Here is a 16,381-nt window from a genome sequence, read left to right on the forward strand (position 1 = left end):
CCAAACCAGGTGTATCAAAATTAAAATAAAACAAATTTAATGAATTTCCTTTCTCATAAATATAGTTTAACATTTAGGAAGATAACATTAACCATCTTTATTTACTAAGACCCAAAAGCATATTTTTGCTTTTCCTAAACAATAACAAGAAAACTTACCTGGTGCCAAACTATGGCAACACACACTATATCATCAAAATTCAAGTTCTCATTAAATCACATTAATTATAGAAAGTATTTTAAGTTTAATGTTCTAAAAGAATTTCTAAGGAAAGGCAGGCTTAAGGTTTTTATAGGTGTGTTAAGAAGGTAAACATCACAGGGGAATGTTATCTAGCAAACTATCAGATATGCGCCCAAAGTGTTTATATTTAAATATTTTTAAAAATCATCTTTTAAGAAATCGGGCAGTCCCAATTTTGTACTATGTGGCATTTTGCCACTTTCCTGTTCTGAGCTGCCCAATAAGGATCCATATGTCATACCACTTGCTGGTTTAATGAGTTCTGCTGATGTACCAAAAGCCAGTGGCAAAACAGATGTGAAGTAAGGATACTCTGTATGTTCCACCTGGATCTTGCCTGAGGACAATTTAATAGTTCCTGAAACCATAACATTTTGAAAAGTAGGGAAAGCCCATTTTCTACTGTTATATTGCCACATGGTGGCATCCACAGCAGTAGAGAACACGCTGCAACTAGAATACCTCTGGAAGTCTCTACCTGATGAAAACTGATAGGCAAGAACCTCAGCAAGAGTGACGGTCACTGACCATGGAGAGCACATCATGCACTGTGGGCACCGGACTGACAACCAGCAGGAAGCCCGTTTTGTCACAAATTAAAATGATTAACTGAATGGTAATGTGCTACTAAAAGTCAACAGTAAAAAATAAGCCATAGATGATTACTTTCCTATTTGAGTTTTACTTTGTTCACTGGGCTCCAAATTTCCCGGGTCTCTGAGAATGGTTAAGTTACATACATTCTTATACATTAAACAGAAACTACCAGAAAAATTACTTGTGTGAAGAAAAAAAAGTCACTGCAAATAAAATTTTAAAAATCCAAGACCTTTTGTATAGAGTTAGAGCACACAGCACATGCGCTCATTTTCGTTTTTATGGAAACATACATTTTCAAGAAAAGTGAAGATGAATGTGCCAGAGGAAGAGTGTTAATTTGGAAGTGAGGTGTAGGTTTGGAAACCTAAGAGAAATGATTTCAACAGAAAGGATCTAGTTATTTCTTGTGATGCATTTAATAATCCGTATTTTAAAACACATTTAAAAGCAGTTAATGCTACAAAATAAATTAAATAAAAACGTCAGATGTGTTTGAACACAGGAACTTACTACTACTGTCAACAGAAAAAAACCAACAACAAAGAAGCTTATAAGTAAAACTGAGCACCACAACAGCAACTACAGGTATCTTTCACTTACAGATGCTAATATATTCAAATACATGGGAAGACCAACATGCTTTCAGGATTAACATGTTAAATGTTTCAAGCAGAAGAACATGCAAATACATGTAGCACACATACATGTTCACAAAATGCACTAAACTAGACTAAATCGTTTGTTAGTGGAACTAATACTAACTTGAGTTCTCCAATCATTAAAAAGGTGCAAGGAAAAAACCATCAATCTTCTTGGTTTAAAATGCAGAAGTTAACAGTTTTCCCAAGCTCAACATAATGCTTAAACGGGGTGACGCCTTTTCTTTGGTTTTCATTTTACTTACAAGTATTGCATTCATTCCTGATGCAATGCCATAGCTCAAACCTGAGAGGCGTGCTGCATATGTATACTCTTTTAAATCATCCTTCAATAACCTGATAAACAGGTATGTCATGTTGCAATGGAGAGGATCAGCATAAATGTAGCGACTAACAAAAAGAAAAACAAAAGAAATGCTTTGATACCTCAAGCAGTGGCATGGTAATGAAGAAACATGACCGAAGAGTATGAATATGCAGCCTCGTGATCGGAATCTCTAGGGAAATAGCATAAGCCAGCCTTCTGTCTTACAGTGGCAGGAAGACTTCATTCCCTACCGTCAAAGACCAAGACTTCAGATACAGAATGGGTGAGATCTAAACCTAAGTCAGGGTCCGATTTTGTTTTGAGGAGAAAAATATGATGATCTGATGAAAGATGTTTAAAAAAAAAAATCAAGGAAAATTTGCATAATATGAATGGTATATTGCTGAATACTTAAGAGCTAACTTAAAAATTAAATGATAAGAAAATATGATTAGCCACAAAGATTTTTTTAAAAGAAATTAAACTCATACCCTCAATCAAAAATGCTTCCATCAAATCAATATAAAAAATGTTGATGAGTGGAAGGCTCTAAGACGTGGGTACTTACATACATCCCATAGATGGTATTTTGGAGGTCATAGCTCAAGCCTGCTAGCTCTGCTGCATATGCATACTCGTTGAGTGAGTCTTTGAGGAGCTCAAGGTACAAATAGGCCATGTTACAGTGCAAGGGGTCCACATAAGCAAATGGGCTGGAAGAAAATGTTGACAGTAAAATAGCTGATTTATTACTTCCCAATGTGATACGGCCTTTCGAGATGGATCAAGGAACTGAACACTGGTTAAAATAACTTCCTGAAGATACGCTTTGAATTCTTGAATCTGTCTCTTCTCATGAGTAAAAACAACAACAACAACAAGATGTCTAACAAAGAAGCTTGAACTATGCCATGTGTACTGGTAGTAGTGAAGAGGGAAAAGGAATTATTACCCCAGATGGCGTGGTAGCACCGACAAGTTAGAAACACTGGGCAGGTGGGGAGTAGGAACAGGACAAAATGCATGTCCACGTTTAGGCTGGTAGGAAAAGGCATGGCCGACAGAGCTGACTGATACAGCATCTGCACATCCTCTTTCTTCCTCTGAGCAAGCCATACATACCCATGGTGGACAGAAGGATGGGACTGAGAACTTTGCGCTATGATTACATAAACTTCAAAGAGACAAACTGAGACTTGAAAGAGAAAAACTGACACGTGTGAAAATGTTAGCGTGTCTGAGTTTCCACCTAAACCAGCGGACTAGAACACTGTCAGTAAAGGCATAGATAATATCCATCATATAACTGCAGCCAGAACCAGGAAAAAAATATCAACATAGGAAATTTTTTTAATATAAAACAGGGAAATTTTTAAGTGAGAAACATCAACAAGAGAGAGGAAACAATTACAGAGTGCAAGACTGCAGAGGCCACCTAATTTTAAACCTTCATTTCTCAAATAAGAAAGATCATTTTCCTCATGCCACCTGGGCTGGTAGCAGGAGAGTTAGGATTCGGATTTAAGTCAAATGACCTATTCATTTGACTATGTGACACTGCTTACATTTATGACCAGCAAGTGAAAGATTCCTTCATTCAACAAACATGTACTACATTCTTACTACAATATTACACACTCCTCTAGGTACTGGGGATAAAGAGGGAACAAGTCAGGCAGAGGAGGCAAATAACACATTTAAATACGATACATCAGGTGGTGATGGTGTTATGGAGAAAAATTATGCAGGGTAAAAGGAAAAGGAGTGATAGGTAGGACAGGAAGGCTACTAATTTCTATAAAATTGCTAATCAAGGCCTCTTTGATAAGGTGACATCTGTGCCTGAGAAGCAAAGGAGCAAGCTCTGGGGATATCTCAATGGAGAACTTTCCAGTCTGAGCAAACAGCCAGTGCAAAGGACCTGAGGCAGCCTCTTGGCTTAGTTTGTCTGGCAGCAAATTATAAGTTTCATTTTATCCATAGCACCGTAAATATAACCAACGCACTGAGAGCAAAGCAACAGTTTTATCAAAAGCTGATAACGAAGTAAAAACAGAGGTAAAATGCTTAGCCCAGAGAAATTAATATCAAAGAGACTATCATAAAGCTATACAAACATTCTCCACCTGGCGAATCTAAATAGTACCCTGTCATTTCATTTTTTAAGTGTTTATTATACACAATGACAGATCTCCTTCTTTAGGTAAATAGCAGTTCAGAAACCTTACTGGCACAGCTCACAAAAGCAAAAGCACCAAAACAAGAGAGGATCCTCAAGAGGGCTTGTCCCTGTAACCACCCTTAGGTGGAAGTGAAAAGCCAGACAAAGCCAGATCTGGGAGTTCAAAGCCATAGGGCTAAAGCTCAGAACACAATTCCAAGAAGTGTTATGAAACACCAGTCTTGCTGGTGAACTGGAGAGAGTACTAAATGAACTTTTAAAAGAGAACATGATTCAAGTGGAATGCTTAAATCCTGATTCACTTGTTAATTTAAAACATATTATTTTGTAACCAGATGTTATATGCTTAAATATGGATCACAGAGTTTTAAAAACTATATGTACGCATGATACTATCCTACTTCTGAAAAGATTAAAAGGATATATACAAACAGAAAATTTCTATAAGAATGTACAAGAAACTTAACAGTGTTTATCTCTAGAGGGACCAAGACGGATTGGTGGGAAGCAGATATTTTTAATTCTGAGAGCTATGCTGGAAGTTTAGAGAATGCGAAAATGTCAAATGGTCTCTCAAAAGATATTCTGAAGCCAAACCACAGAAGCCAAATGGCAAAGTGTGGCAAGCTGCTTAGAGTGTTAAAAAATATCACTTTTAACTATTAAAAACTAAAACCAGCTTTGTAATATTTTCTGCCAATAGTAAGCCATAATCAGAAAGTCCAGGTTTGATATTAAAAAAAAGGCAACAATCTCTGTGCAGCTCTAGATAATCTATGAATCTCATGCTATAAATAAATAATGTTGCTATCTCTACAATCTCAACATACTTGTTGGTGAACTATTAACATTCTACTTAGAGATTCTTTTTCCCTCTTCGGAAACATTTAAAACACATCTCAGCTTTAATTTCATGCCAAGCAAATCAAACAAAAATTAATGAAAAAGTTGATCATAGTGAACATTATTAGATGATGATAGGGTTTTTAAATAAATAAATAAATAAATAAACAGACCACTGAATTTTAGAAATATAAAATTACACAGTACAGACTCAGAGTTAAAATCTGAATTGAATGATAACATTATCACACAAATAAAGAAGACAGAGATGAACTAAAGATTTATACTGAGGAATCACTGCAACCGTAGCATTATTCATAAATTTTACTAAACATCTCCTACCAAGTCAGAAATAGAGAACGCAATATCTAAGGACCCCAGAGAATTAAAGGACTGGAAGGGACTCAAGATCATTTAATAACTACTCTTTTTCTGGGCAAGCTCTAGGAATACAAAACCAAAACCATAACAAAAGACCACCCTGGATTATTTCATCTTTTTTTCAGTGAACTTCTGGTGAATCTACAGCCTTCCCAGATTCAAAATCCTCAAGGTTAGGAAGATCCTCCTAATAGCTAACATAAATCATTTCAGTTGAAGAGTGTACTCCTCAAAGGAAAGGAAGAATTAACAACCTTGGCTCCTAAAATACCATTTAACAGAAGACGCAGCCTTTCCTGGTCTACACTAAACAATTCTAAGTCCTTTTATTTCCAGACATAGGTACTTAAGGAAGCAAAGAAAACTTTTAGAAATGTTAGGAAGCCTTGTAGCTAGATTCATTTTACATACCTGAAAAATTCAAAGTTCAGACAGGCCTTGGGCAAGAAAAACTTATCATCTTGCTTGAACCAGAGTTTGCTCATAGCTGTATCCTGTGATGGAAATACAATATATTTAGGGAAATATAGGCACATTTGACAAAGATCTTCAATCAAATCTCTCTTCAAGAGGAGGAGGACAGAGGCAACAGCTGAGTTTTGTTCTGGAGAGGCTACTGTCCCATGGCTCTGAAGCACTCTCCAATAGACAGCAGATGTGAAGCTGGAGAGATGACTGGTAACTCTAGCAGCCGAGAGAAATTACCCTCTTATCTCACCCTGGGTCAAAGAGATGGGGACCCAGCGGAGGAAGAGACAGACAGGAGAAACCAACACCAACTATCCTGTCCCTATCTTTCTCGACGCTAGGAGGCAGATGCAGGAGTCCTTGGGAGGTAGGTATGAGGCAGCCAGCCTCCAAGGTGGGCCACGTGGATCCCGGCTGCAGGAATTCACACCCTTTTATGGCCCTCTCTCCTGCACTAGACCAGGGTTGGTCTCTGTCTGACCAAGAGAATATGTATGGCAGATGTGATGGTATGACACTTCTGAGATTAGATTATAAAAGACTCTACGGCTTCCATCTCGATCACTCATTTTCCCTCTTGGATCTCACATTTTAGGGGAAGCCAACTGCTGTGTCAAGCAACTCTATGGAGAAGCCCATGCAGTGAAGAACTAAGATCTTCCCCAAACCACACAGCTGAACTTGGAAGAGACTTCTCCAGCCCTAGTTGGGCCTCCAGTCGACCAAAGCTCCATCCAACAGCTTGACTGTCTCTCTCATGGGAGACCCTGAGCCAGAACTACCCAACAGAGCTACTTCCAGATTCCTATCCCTTGGAAGCTGCATGAGAAAGAAAAATGTTTGTGGTTTTAAGCTGCTGAATGTTAGAGTAATTTTTTACACAGCAATGGATAACTAATACAGGCAAGGATGAATAAGTAAGCCACTCCCTCGACTCTCTACTCACTCATTCATACCAAATTATATAAAGTCTTAGAGTTCACTTGAAACTACCTTGAAACTCTGAGAAGAGACATAAATGGTTTAGCGTTCTCCTTACTTTATGCTAGGATGGCCTATTTAAAACACACAAAAAATTAGGAAAAGTAAATAAGCTTTCTCTTTGAATAACCCAACCTTTAACTCATTAAAATGTAATTTTTAAAAGAAAAGTGACTATCTCACTAATAATCTAGTTACTTGAGATAAATTTCATAGTCCTAAACACTAACTCTTGTCTCAATGACTTAACGTTAGGTCTTTTGAAGGGATAGAAAGATGTTTGTCTGTGGAAGTAAATTTATAAAGAGCTAGTTTTGAAGTTTAGAAAAGAGGATGTGCCATAATAATTTGATCCCTTTTCCCACACAGTCTACCCAAGGTGCGAGATAATGACATGACAAGAACACCTGGAGAAAGAAGACTCCCTTCTCAGTCATTCATCCCACGGACTTACAGCTCCACTAACTTCATACAGCCGCTCTTTCAAAATGAGAAAAAACTGTCTGTAAGGGCAGGAAATCCAACAGCTTCCCCTGGATATGCTCTCTTCCAGGCTTTAGAGATTCTTTCTTATCTTTAACTTTCATGATGCAGCATAAGTCTACTTCCTTACTGGGTCTTCAGTGAACACGGAAAAAAGGCTCTCATCACTGAGTTATATCTTTCAACAGACGAATTAGTCCAGACTTACTACTTTATTTTCTGCAAAGCAAACAATTCCCTAGAGTCTATGCTATACAGCAGTTTTGTTTGTTTTGACATTTCTAGCCTTTTAATTTTTTTTTTTAGTTATTATCTCTGCAACTCTTCTGTTATCTCTGGGGTGGGAGCCCCCTAAATCAATATAGTACCAAATGCAAGAAACCATCTTTCTAGTCCCCTCCAAGTAATAGGTCTGTCCCCTAACTTTAATATCACTGATTCTAACATATTACCTTAATAAGAGAAGGGTATGGCGTTGCTTCTTTTTCTAATGATAAAATTTCAAAATTTGTAGGAATAAATTCATTCTTCGTTGGAAGTTTAAATTTCCCATTCAGATCAGCATTTTGCCATTTCTGGATGAAGAGTGAAAAAAAACAAAAGTGATCAGAATCTGATTTAAGGGTTTAAAAGACTCACTTTGCTTAATATCCAGGCAAACAATAAGGGAATAAATGTCAACATTCTCTGCCACCCTACATAGAGGCTACTTCCAAAATCTAGCAATGACTTTTCATGAAACTTGAGTTGGAATCTCTGGAACTAATCAAGGTTTTACACTTATCTATCTATCTCTATCTTTCTTCTTTATACCTCTCTAAAATGATCGGCCGACATGAAGGAACAATCGGAGACTAAGGAACGCGGAGCCTAACGTATGAAGATCACATCTGCTCTAGCTCTTTAGAGAATTGGAGAATAACCTGCACAGAGACATACGTCCACAACTGCCAGACAACAGGTGGTTAGTCTAAGAGTTACTTTTCAGCTATACTAAGTTACTTGCATGTATGGCTTGAAAACTAGGTTAAAGAGGGTTTCTTTCACTTTACTTCTGAAGCCTGGCCAACTCCTCTCCCAGATGACCATGTGAATTTCCAAGTGGACCAGTATTTCAAGCCTAGGGTTAATGACAAAGTTGAGATTTAAGTCAGCTTAACTGTAGAATAGGACTGATCCAACCTGCAGGCTGGGTCTGTTCCATGGGCTACTTCCAAAAGTTAAGTGAGACTGATCAGGCCACAACTTACGAATTCTGACTTGTAAGACTTTTTATTATTAAAAAAAAAAAAGCAACCAACTGCCAGTGCTTCTGGGTTCAGTAATCTGGTCTCCAGCTGATGTCGCATAGCTGTGCAGCTCTTGCAGTTCTATTTTGGTTCCTGCATCTGTATCTTTTGGCACTGGGATGGTGGGGAAGTTGACCACATTATTTATGAGTAGCAACTTAGGTCTCCAGAATGGCTGAATCATAGGGAATGGTAAGCACTCAGCAAGTAATTTCACCGCTGAGCTTCCAGATCAGTTTGTTTTAATTTCCATTTGGGGCACGTTGGTCATGGTCAGAATTTGAACAGGGGTTTTCTCTTGTTTTGGGGTTTGTTCACACCCAGCACTAACCCATGGGAGATCAGCTACCCTCACAGCTTAGTAAGATGCACATTTGCACTCATTTCCTCCTGTGCTGTGACTATGTCAGAGAAGTATCAGTAACAACTTTCTTTCTTATTCTTTTTTCTATTTCGTCATTACCCTGCTACCTTTAAGAAATGGCTATTGTTAAAGTTTAACCAGTATTTAGTTAGAGCAAGGCTTTCGGATGTCTTCCCATGAATAAAGGACACAATCTCAAAGCTACATACCCAATGAAAACCAAAAAAGAAAAAGTACCAGACAAGCAGATAAGACTCACAAACAAAATCCTGACTCCTGATGCGTAACACCAGCAACATACTATTTACTACACATACCTGTTTTGAAACAAACTGTGATGATCCTATGTTGATGAAAAGAGCAATACAATATGAGGCATAAAATACAGCCCCTCCTAAGGTGAAGACAGCATGAATCCCAGAAACTGCTCCCTACGTGTGTTCAGAGCAAGGTCATGAGCTCTCAGAAACCCATGCCCCTGTCCTTCAGGTTCCCTGCTTCCATCTCTTGCTGCCTCTCTTGGTGCCTGTGCCTCCCTGTGGACTTTGAGCTCCAATGATCTTTGACTGCACGAGGCTGAGGTCTGTCTGACAGCCCTGCTGGTCTGACAGACATGTGAGGAGACGGCTATAGTGTCATTCCTTCACGCAAATCCTATGCTCCAGCTCCCTACCTCCCTGTTTACTCCTGTTGGGAGGGTACAGACAGTGCTGGGCCACGACTCTCCACACTCTGGGCCGGGAATTGGTTGATCCAGGGAGCTCATGTTCTTGTGTGTCCCTCTCACATGGGGCTTCTTCACAGACGGGTTAACCCTACCTTAATGACTTCGTCTGGTATAGCTTCTTGTTTGTACTGGGTTCCGTACCACTCTTCTGTGCGATCAGTTTTTCCTTCAAAAGATTTGGAAACTATTGCAACCCTAGAAAGAGATGGAAAAAAAAATCTATAAATTCATGTTGAATATATTAAATTTATAGAATCTGACTCATGAAAATATGAATAAATGTCCAAGAATGTGTTGGGCTTCTAAGACCAAGTAAGTTCTATGAGGCTTAGGTGAAATGGCTATGTATGTACAGCAGTCTCTGATCACAGTCTCTGTTACCCTTTGATTACAGCCCATCATTTTGGGTGTGAAAAACTGCTTGCAAAGAGGATTCTTGTTATGAATGCTATTGACTGGAATCTTAAAAGAAGAGTAGCTAGGGAAAAAAAAAAAACACGGAACAAAGGTCAGTTGAAAAATAGTCTTTGAAAAAGCACAACAAAGTGACTCCTTCCTAGGAACAGCTCAGGCCCAAGGTTACAAAAATGGCTAAGAAAACTTGTTGGCTCATTCAAAGAACCAAAAAAACTAAAAACATTCTTTCATTGTAACTTGCTAATTTGTACTCTGTTTTTTTTTTATTTTATGCCAGACACTACCATCAATTAACCGTATGTATTACATTCACACTGGCCTTTTTGCTGCCAGGGGAGATGGGGACAGGACCAAGAAAAATATTTCTTTCTCCGATGGGCTAGTAGGAACTTCGCAGAAGAGAAATGAGAAAGGGAAAAAAACAGTTTAGGGAGGGAAGGCAGAGGTAAAATGTCAGAAGATCATAAGCAAAGGAGCCGAAGAAGCTCTGTACCAGTGGGGCGCCTGTCCTAGGGAAGGTTGCTGCCTGTTAATTATCAAAGTTAGAATCATTTCACTCTGACTAGCTAGCTCAACGCCAGACTGGGAGCGATCCTTTTGAATCGTGTCGACAGAGTGCTAGGCCAGTAGCTCGGAAGGCTCGCCATGTAGTCAGCCCTGCTGCTGGTTTCACTTCTTTATGTCCCAGTTCAGTTCAGACAACTAGGTTCACATCTATTCTCGCTTGTTCTCACTTATCCTCCCGGAGGTTAGGTTCCAGTCTCTGAATGTCAGTCTCACAGCTCAAAGTCCACTCCTTTCAATCAAAACTCCCCTCTTCTGAACACCCATTCATTTTCAGAATCCTAATCTCTGTGTTCCAACACCTGCCCATCACTGGATTGCCTCCACTCCAGTGCCTGACCGTCAGAACCACCGTCTATTTCTTATTCATTCTAGATAGAATAGTCCACCTGGCTAGTTGGACTTGGCCTTCTCACTTGCTTCAGGGTAAATATTACAAGCAATCTGACTCACCTATCTGTGAGAACGACTGACTTAATCTTCTAGTTTACGGTATTCCTGATCTGGTCTAGCTGCCACTGACCACTATCTATTCTAGAAAACATGCTAAATAAGAATACGTTCCACAGAAACACAGAGAAGAATCCAAGGGTCTAACAGAGGAAAGAGTTCGCATATTGTATCCATGTTGGCAATTTGAGAATCCCTTATGAGGGGTACAGCTCACATGGCCACATGAAGAGTACGTGATGTTTCTTAAGGACATTCACTCAATACACGACAGAGCCAGCTAGGACTCAGTCACAGAAACTGCTTCCACTCCTGTTGATTTCTCAAAGAATGAATGGATTAATTCTTAGGGAGACACCTAAACAAATGTGTTAGGAAGTAGAATTACATGGTAGAGAGGTGGTATTCCCATCTTCTCTTCCATGAGATGCTTGATTTTGAAAAAGTTTATTACACAGATGGCTCTGATTTCCCTGAATGACAGCCCCATGTATCAGAATAATGAACAAGGGATTGATTACAACTTATGAAGACTGGAGCATTCATTCAGCAGTGGACTTGCCTTCTGGAACAAGGAAACTTGAAACTCAGTTCTGAGTGAGAAAGTGAAAAAACTCAGGGAAAGCTGCCAAATGTTCTGGAGGATGACTATACGACACAGAAAGAAGCAGACAATGTAGGTTGATGAGGAAGTTAGAAAAAGGGGAGAAGGGCAATTTACTAGGTACAATCCTGAGGGACTTGCATCCTTAGATACCAAAGTAAAGTGTATGGGTAACAGGTGAAATGTTACCATGAAGCTCCTCAAACTACGTAAATACCAAGTAGTGGCCTAACAAAAAGGGAGACCAAGAGTTAGCATATCATCGAGGAATTAAAAACTGAAATAAAATGACAGAGTATGTATGTATTTTCAAACAGATTATGAAGGGGAAATAACAGAAGAGACAGATTAGACACGTCAAACATACAGACATCTACAAATCGGAGTGTGGAAGCACAAGAGGACCTCAATTAGGAGAAAAAAGGCACAATAACTGAGGTACCCCACAGAGAGCTACAGCATGTTTAACTGCAGAGAACTGAGAAAAACTGGCATGGACCCTGCAGCACCTTAGACTATCTGCTGGAAACCTAATCATGCTCATTAAAAAAAAAACCTAGTCTCGATGAGTTTTTTCCTAAATGTGGGGGTGGGGGCAATGCTATTCTTTAATTCCATCTACAAAGAATTGGCTACTGATACTAACAGAGGAGGGCATGGCAACCCACTCCAGTATTCTTGCCTGGAGAATCCCATGGACGGAGGAGCTTGGTGGGCTACAGTCCACGGGTCGCAAAGAGTCGGACACAACTGAGCGACTTCATTTTCACTTTCACAGTACTAACAGAGGAGGGCATGGCAGTCCACTCCGTATTCTTGCCTGGAGAATCCCCATGGACAGAGGAGCTTGGTGGGCTACAGTCCATGGAGGCGCAAAGAGTCGGACACAACTTAGCAACTAAGCACAGCACAGTACACGGTACTGATAGGATCCTTGGAAATATGAGAGAAAATGATCCTTTAGTTTCATACTGAAACTCACAATACTAAGAAAAAGAAACAGTAGGTGAGAATGAATGCTGACTGCTGAGTTCAAGTCAGCCACTTAGAAGCGTTCAGAGGAAAGAATAGCTGCCACTGCTGATGAGACCCATTCAGAAATAATCTTGACATTATTAATCTATAGACATTAAAAGGCAATAGCATTCCCAAACGACGAATTCTCATGACACCTTTGCAAATAATCCCTGAGACAGGAAAGAGGGAAGATGGCAGATAATGAGAAGAGGCTTCACAGGTAACTGTGACGAATTTAAAAAAGAATTAGTAGGAACTGCACAGACCTGACCATCAGAAACAAATCCTGGTTGATACCATGACTCTCTTTCAGATCTTGCCAAAATCACAGTTAGGATCTAAATTAGGCAAGTCTCCAGGCTTCAGTTTCATCACTTTTTTTTTTTTTTTTTTTAGTTTCATCACTTTTTAAAAGGGATTCAACTAGATAAATTCTATCCTCTTACTAGTAGAATTCTACAATATCACGATATTAAATCATATTTTTTAAAGATACACAACAGAGGAAGAAAAAAGGCACAAAAATCAGTGATTTATTTGTCTTTACGACAGTACTATAATCATCTTAAGTACTATGGTGTTAGAGTAAGCTTTCAGATCTGGCAGTTTTAGCCCTCCAACTGTTCTTTTCCTGTGTAGAAGTGTTCCAAGTACTCTAGGTCCTTTGTAGATCCACATGAATTCTGGAATCAGCTTACCAATAGGAAAAAAGCCTGCTAGGACTTCGATTGTGATTACATTGAGTCTGTGAATCAAACTGGAGAGGATGGATATTTTAATAAATTCAAGTCTCCTAATCTATGAATAAGGTCTTTAATATCTCTTGGCACTGTTTTATAGTTTTTTGTGTAGAGATCTTGTTCACCTTTGATTAAATTCATTTCTGAATGTTTTATGCTTTTGTTGCTATTGTAAATACTTAAAAAAGTTTTCTAATGTTTTATTTTGATATAGTTACATATTTCTATAGTTAGGAAGCTGCAAAAAATAGTACAGGGAGGTCCTGTATCCTCTTTACCCAGTTTCCCTCAATGGTTACATTTTACCTATTATAACATCTAAACCAGGAAATTGTTGTTGGTACAATGTGTGTGTATAGTTTTATGTAATTTTACCATGTGTACCAATTTTGTATAACCACAATAATATTTCTTTTAATTTAATCTCTCTACTGTTTGTTGCTATGTCTGAAAAAGTTCAAACAATGGTAACTAGGAAAATGACTGATAGAAGAGTTCTGTCAGAAGATTTTTTCAAAAAGTCCTATCAGATTGTTGATTTTATTCATAAAATGACTGCTCCAAAAAACATATTTACTCAATCACCAAGTTCCCAGAATTCTGGAAATATGTTGTCAAAAGGGGAGAAAAATAAATGCAAAATATGTGCCAATCAAACGTATTTTATTCTTGACTTTTAGAAAATATAGATGAAATTCAATTTTAAGGCAGAAATATCATGTGGTAGCTCATAAGCTCTTTAGGGCTGATCCTCCCCTAACAGAAATATTTCTTAGCCTAAGAGCTCCTCCAATTTTTGATTTCCTGATTAACCACTGGCCAGTCAGAAGCATTGAGACTATAATCCTTACTTCCACTTAAAAAAACAGAGGGTATCCTCACTTGCTTATAAAACAAGATAAATGAGCTGACACTTGGGAGTCAGAGTTAGGATGAAGCCAGATTAAGACAATCTATTATTATATCTCATTCATAATGAAATTATGATTATGTTTTTTTTTTAAAAAAAAGCATCTTCATGTTTTCAAGATACTGACTTAAAATAATCAAGATTGGAGGAAGGGTGAGTGAAGAAGTGTGGGTAAAGATCAAAAAGGCTAGCCATGTACTGATTGCTGAAGTTTGGTTGATTGCTGAAATTGCTTCATTATACTGATTCTCTCTACTTTTGTAATCATGCTTGATAAAAAGTTTAAAAGCATTTTATTCACAATTTTAAAATTTCAGATCCCAACTATCACTGAAAATGTAGTATGTAACAGTAAAATCTGTAGAGTGACTCACCGGACATTTTCTGGTCTGAGTTTATCGAGAACCATCTCTATTAAATCTGGTCTAAATTCTTCCAGTAAATATTCAGCTGTGAGCACTTCTTCTAGGGGATAATACTTTTTAAAAGGAAAATAAATACAAAAGTAAAATGTGCAAGACTATGATACAGTTTAACTTATTAAAGCAAACAGATCTTTAACACATAAAATCCTCTATTTTACACCCCCCTCTTCCCTCCAATTAAATTTTATTTCATTGTAAAGATTTCTGAATCTTTTCTCTTTCTTACCACACTTTAAGCAATTTCATATTGTGGGATAATTTTACAGTTAATCCCCAAATACATTTACATTACAGAGAACAAAAGTACATTTTTTCAGGGAACAAGTAATACCTCTAGCTAAAAACTGAGTGTCGATTTTAAAAAATTTGGTGATTAAACGCTGACATCTATAGGATTCTTAATATAAAGTATATATATTTTAATAGAATTTCTTCTTTAACTTCTATGAATGAAATCAGACAAGCATTTAGAAAGTTGTTATGGAGGAAAAATGGCTCATATTTTCAGTTACTAAAGAAAAATAATGTGGAAGAGGCTTTTTAGTAAGGGCAACTTACTGAGACAGACTGATTCATTCATTCAACAAGTATGTAATGAACACCCTACTCTGTGCCAGGCACTGTTCTAGGTGCTGCTGTGGGTACAATGGTAGGTAAGACAGATGCCATCTCTGTTCTCTAAAGAGCTCATGTTCTAACTGGGAGGAAAGTGAACTGAAAGTGACGTCGCTCAGTCTTATCCGACTCTTTGCGACCCCACGGACTGCAGCCTACCAGACTCCTCTGTCTATGGGATTTTCCAGGCAAGAATACTGGAGCGGGTTGCCATTTCCTTCTCCAGGAGATCTTCCCAACCCAGGGATTGAACCCAGGTTTCCCGCATTGTAGGCAGACGCTTTACTGTCTGAGCTACCAGGGAAGTCCTCTAACTGGGAGGGAGGCAGACAATAAACAAACAAATACTGTCATTATACTGATAAGATGCTACAAAGAAAATTTAAAAGGGGCAGGGTCATGATTGAGAGGTCAGGGAAGGTGTCTCTAAAGGAGAGACATCCGAGTGGAGACCCAAACGAGAAGAACCTAGCCATGCAAAGACTGTAAGTGTTCCAGGCAGAAAAAAACAGCAAATGACAGGGCCCTGAGAGGGAAGAAAAAACTGAATGCCTAAAGATTAGACAAACAGCCAGGAGAGCTAGAGTGGAACGAGAATGAGAGGGGTAGCAGGGGGAGTGATACAGAATTCGGTCAGAGAGGCTGGAGTCAGATGACGTAATGGGTCCGGTAAAAATTTAGATCTATTTCTTTTTTTTTTTTTTTGAGCATATTAAGTATACTTTTATTATTTTTTTTTTTAAATTTTAAAATCTTTAATTCTTACATGCATTCCCAAACATGAACCCCCCTCCCACCTCCCTCCCCAGAACATCTTTCTGGGTCATCCCCATGCACCAGCCCCAAGCATGCTGCATCCTGCGTCAGACATAGACTGGCGATTCAATTCACATGATAGTATACATGTTAGAATGTCATTCTCCCAAATCATCCCACCCTCTCCCTCTCCCTCTGAGTCCAAAAGTCCGTTATACACATCTGTGTCTCTTTCCCTGTCTTGCATACAGGGTCATCATTGCCATCTTCCTAAATTCCATATATATGTGTTAGTATACTGTATTGGTGTTTTTCTTTCTGGCTTACTTCACTCTGTATAATCGGCTCCAGTTTCA

At 38.5% G+C, this 16,381-nt stretch overlaps 1 protein-coding gene across 2 annotated transcripts in view; it reads right to left on the reverse strand.

Annotated features, from left to right (window-relative positions):
* The window catches only part of IDE (insulin degrading enzyme), a 104,529-nt gene that overhangs the window by 17,851 nt on the left and 70,297 nt on the right, over positions 1-16,381 (reverse strand). The window contains exons 11-15 of one of the 2 annotated variants that reach the window (XM_069567578.1): positions 14,604-14,707; positions 9,620-9,722; positions 7,600-7,722; positions 5,627-5,709; positions 1,748-1,892 (exon numbers count right to left, since the gene is read on the reverse strand). In XM_069567578.1, coding sequence (XP_069423679.1) covers positions 1,748-1,892; positions 5,627-5,709; positions 7,600-7,722; positions 9,620-9,722; positions 14,604-14,707 — 558 coding nt within the window. Of the gene's footprint in view, positions 1-1,747; positions 1,893-2,377; positions 2,523-5,626; positions 5,710-7,599; positions 7,723-9,619; positions 9,723-14,603; positions 14,708-16,381 lie in introns of both variants that reach the window. The other variant, XM_069567577.1, reaches the window with a different exon arrangement.

This window comes from Ovis canadensis, chromosome 22 (genome assembly GCF_042477335.2).
Source record: "Ovis canadensis isolate MfBH-ARS-UI-01 breed Bighorn chromosome 22, ARS-UI_OviCan_v2, whole genome shotgun sequence".
Lineage (NCBI taxonomy): Eukaryota > Metazoa > Chordata > Mammalia > Artiodactyla > Bovidae > Ovis > Ovis canadensis.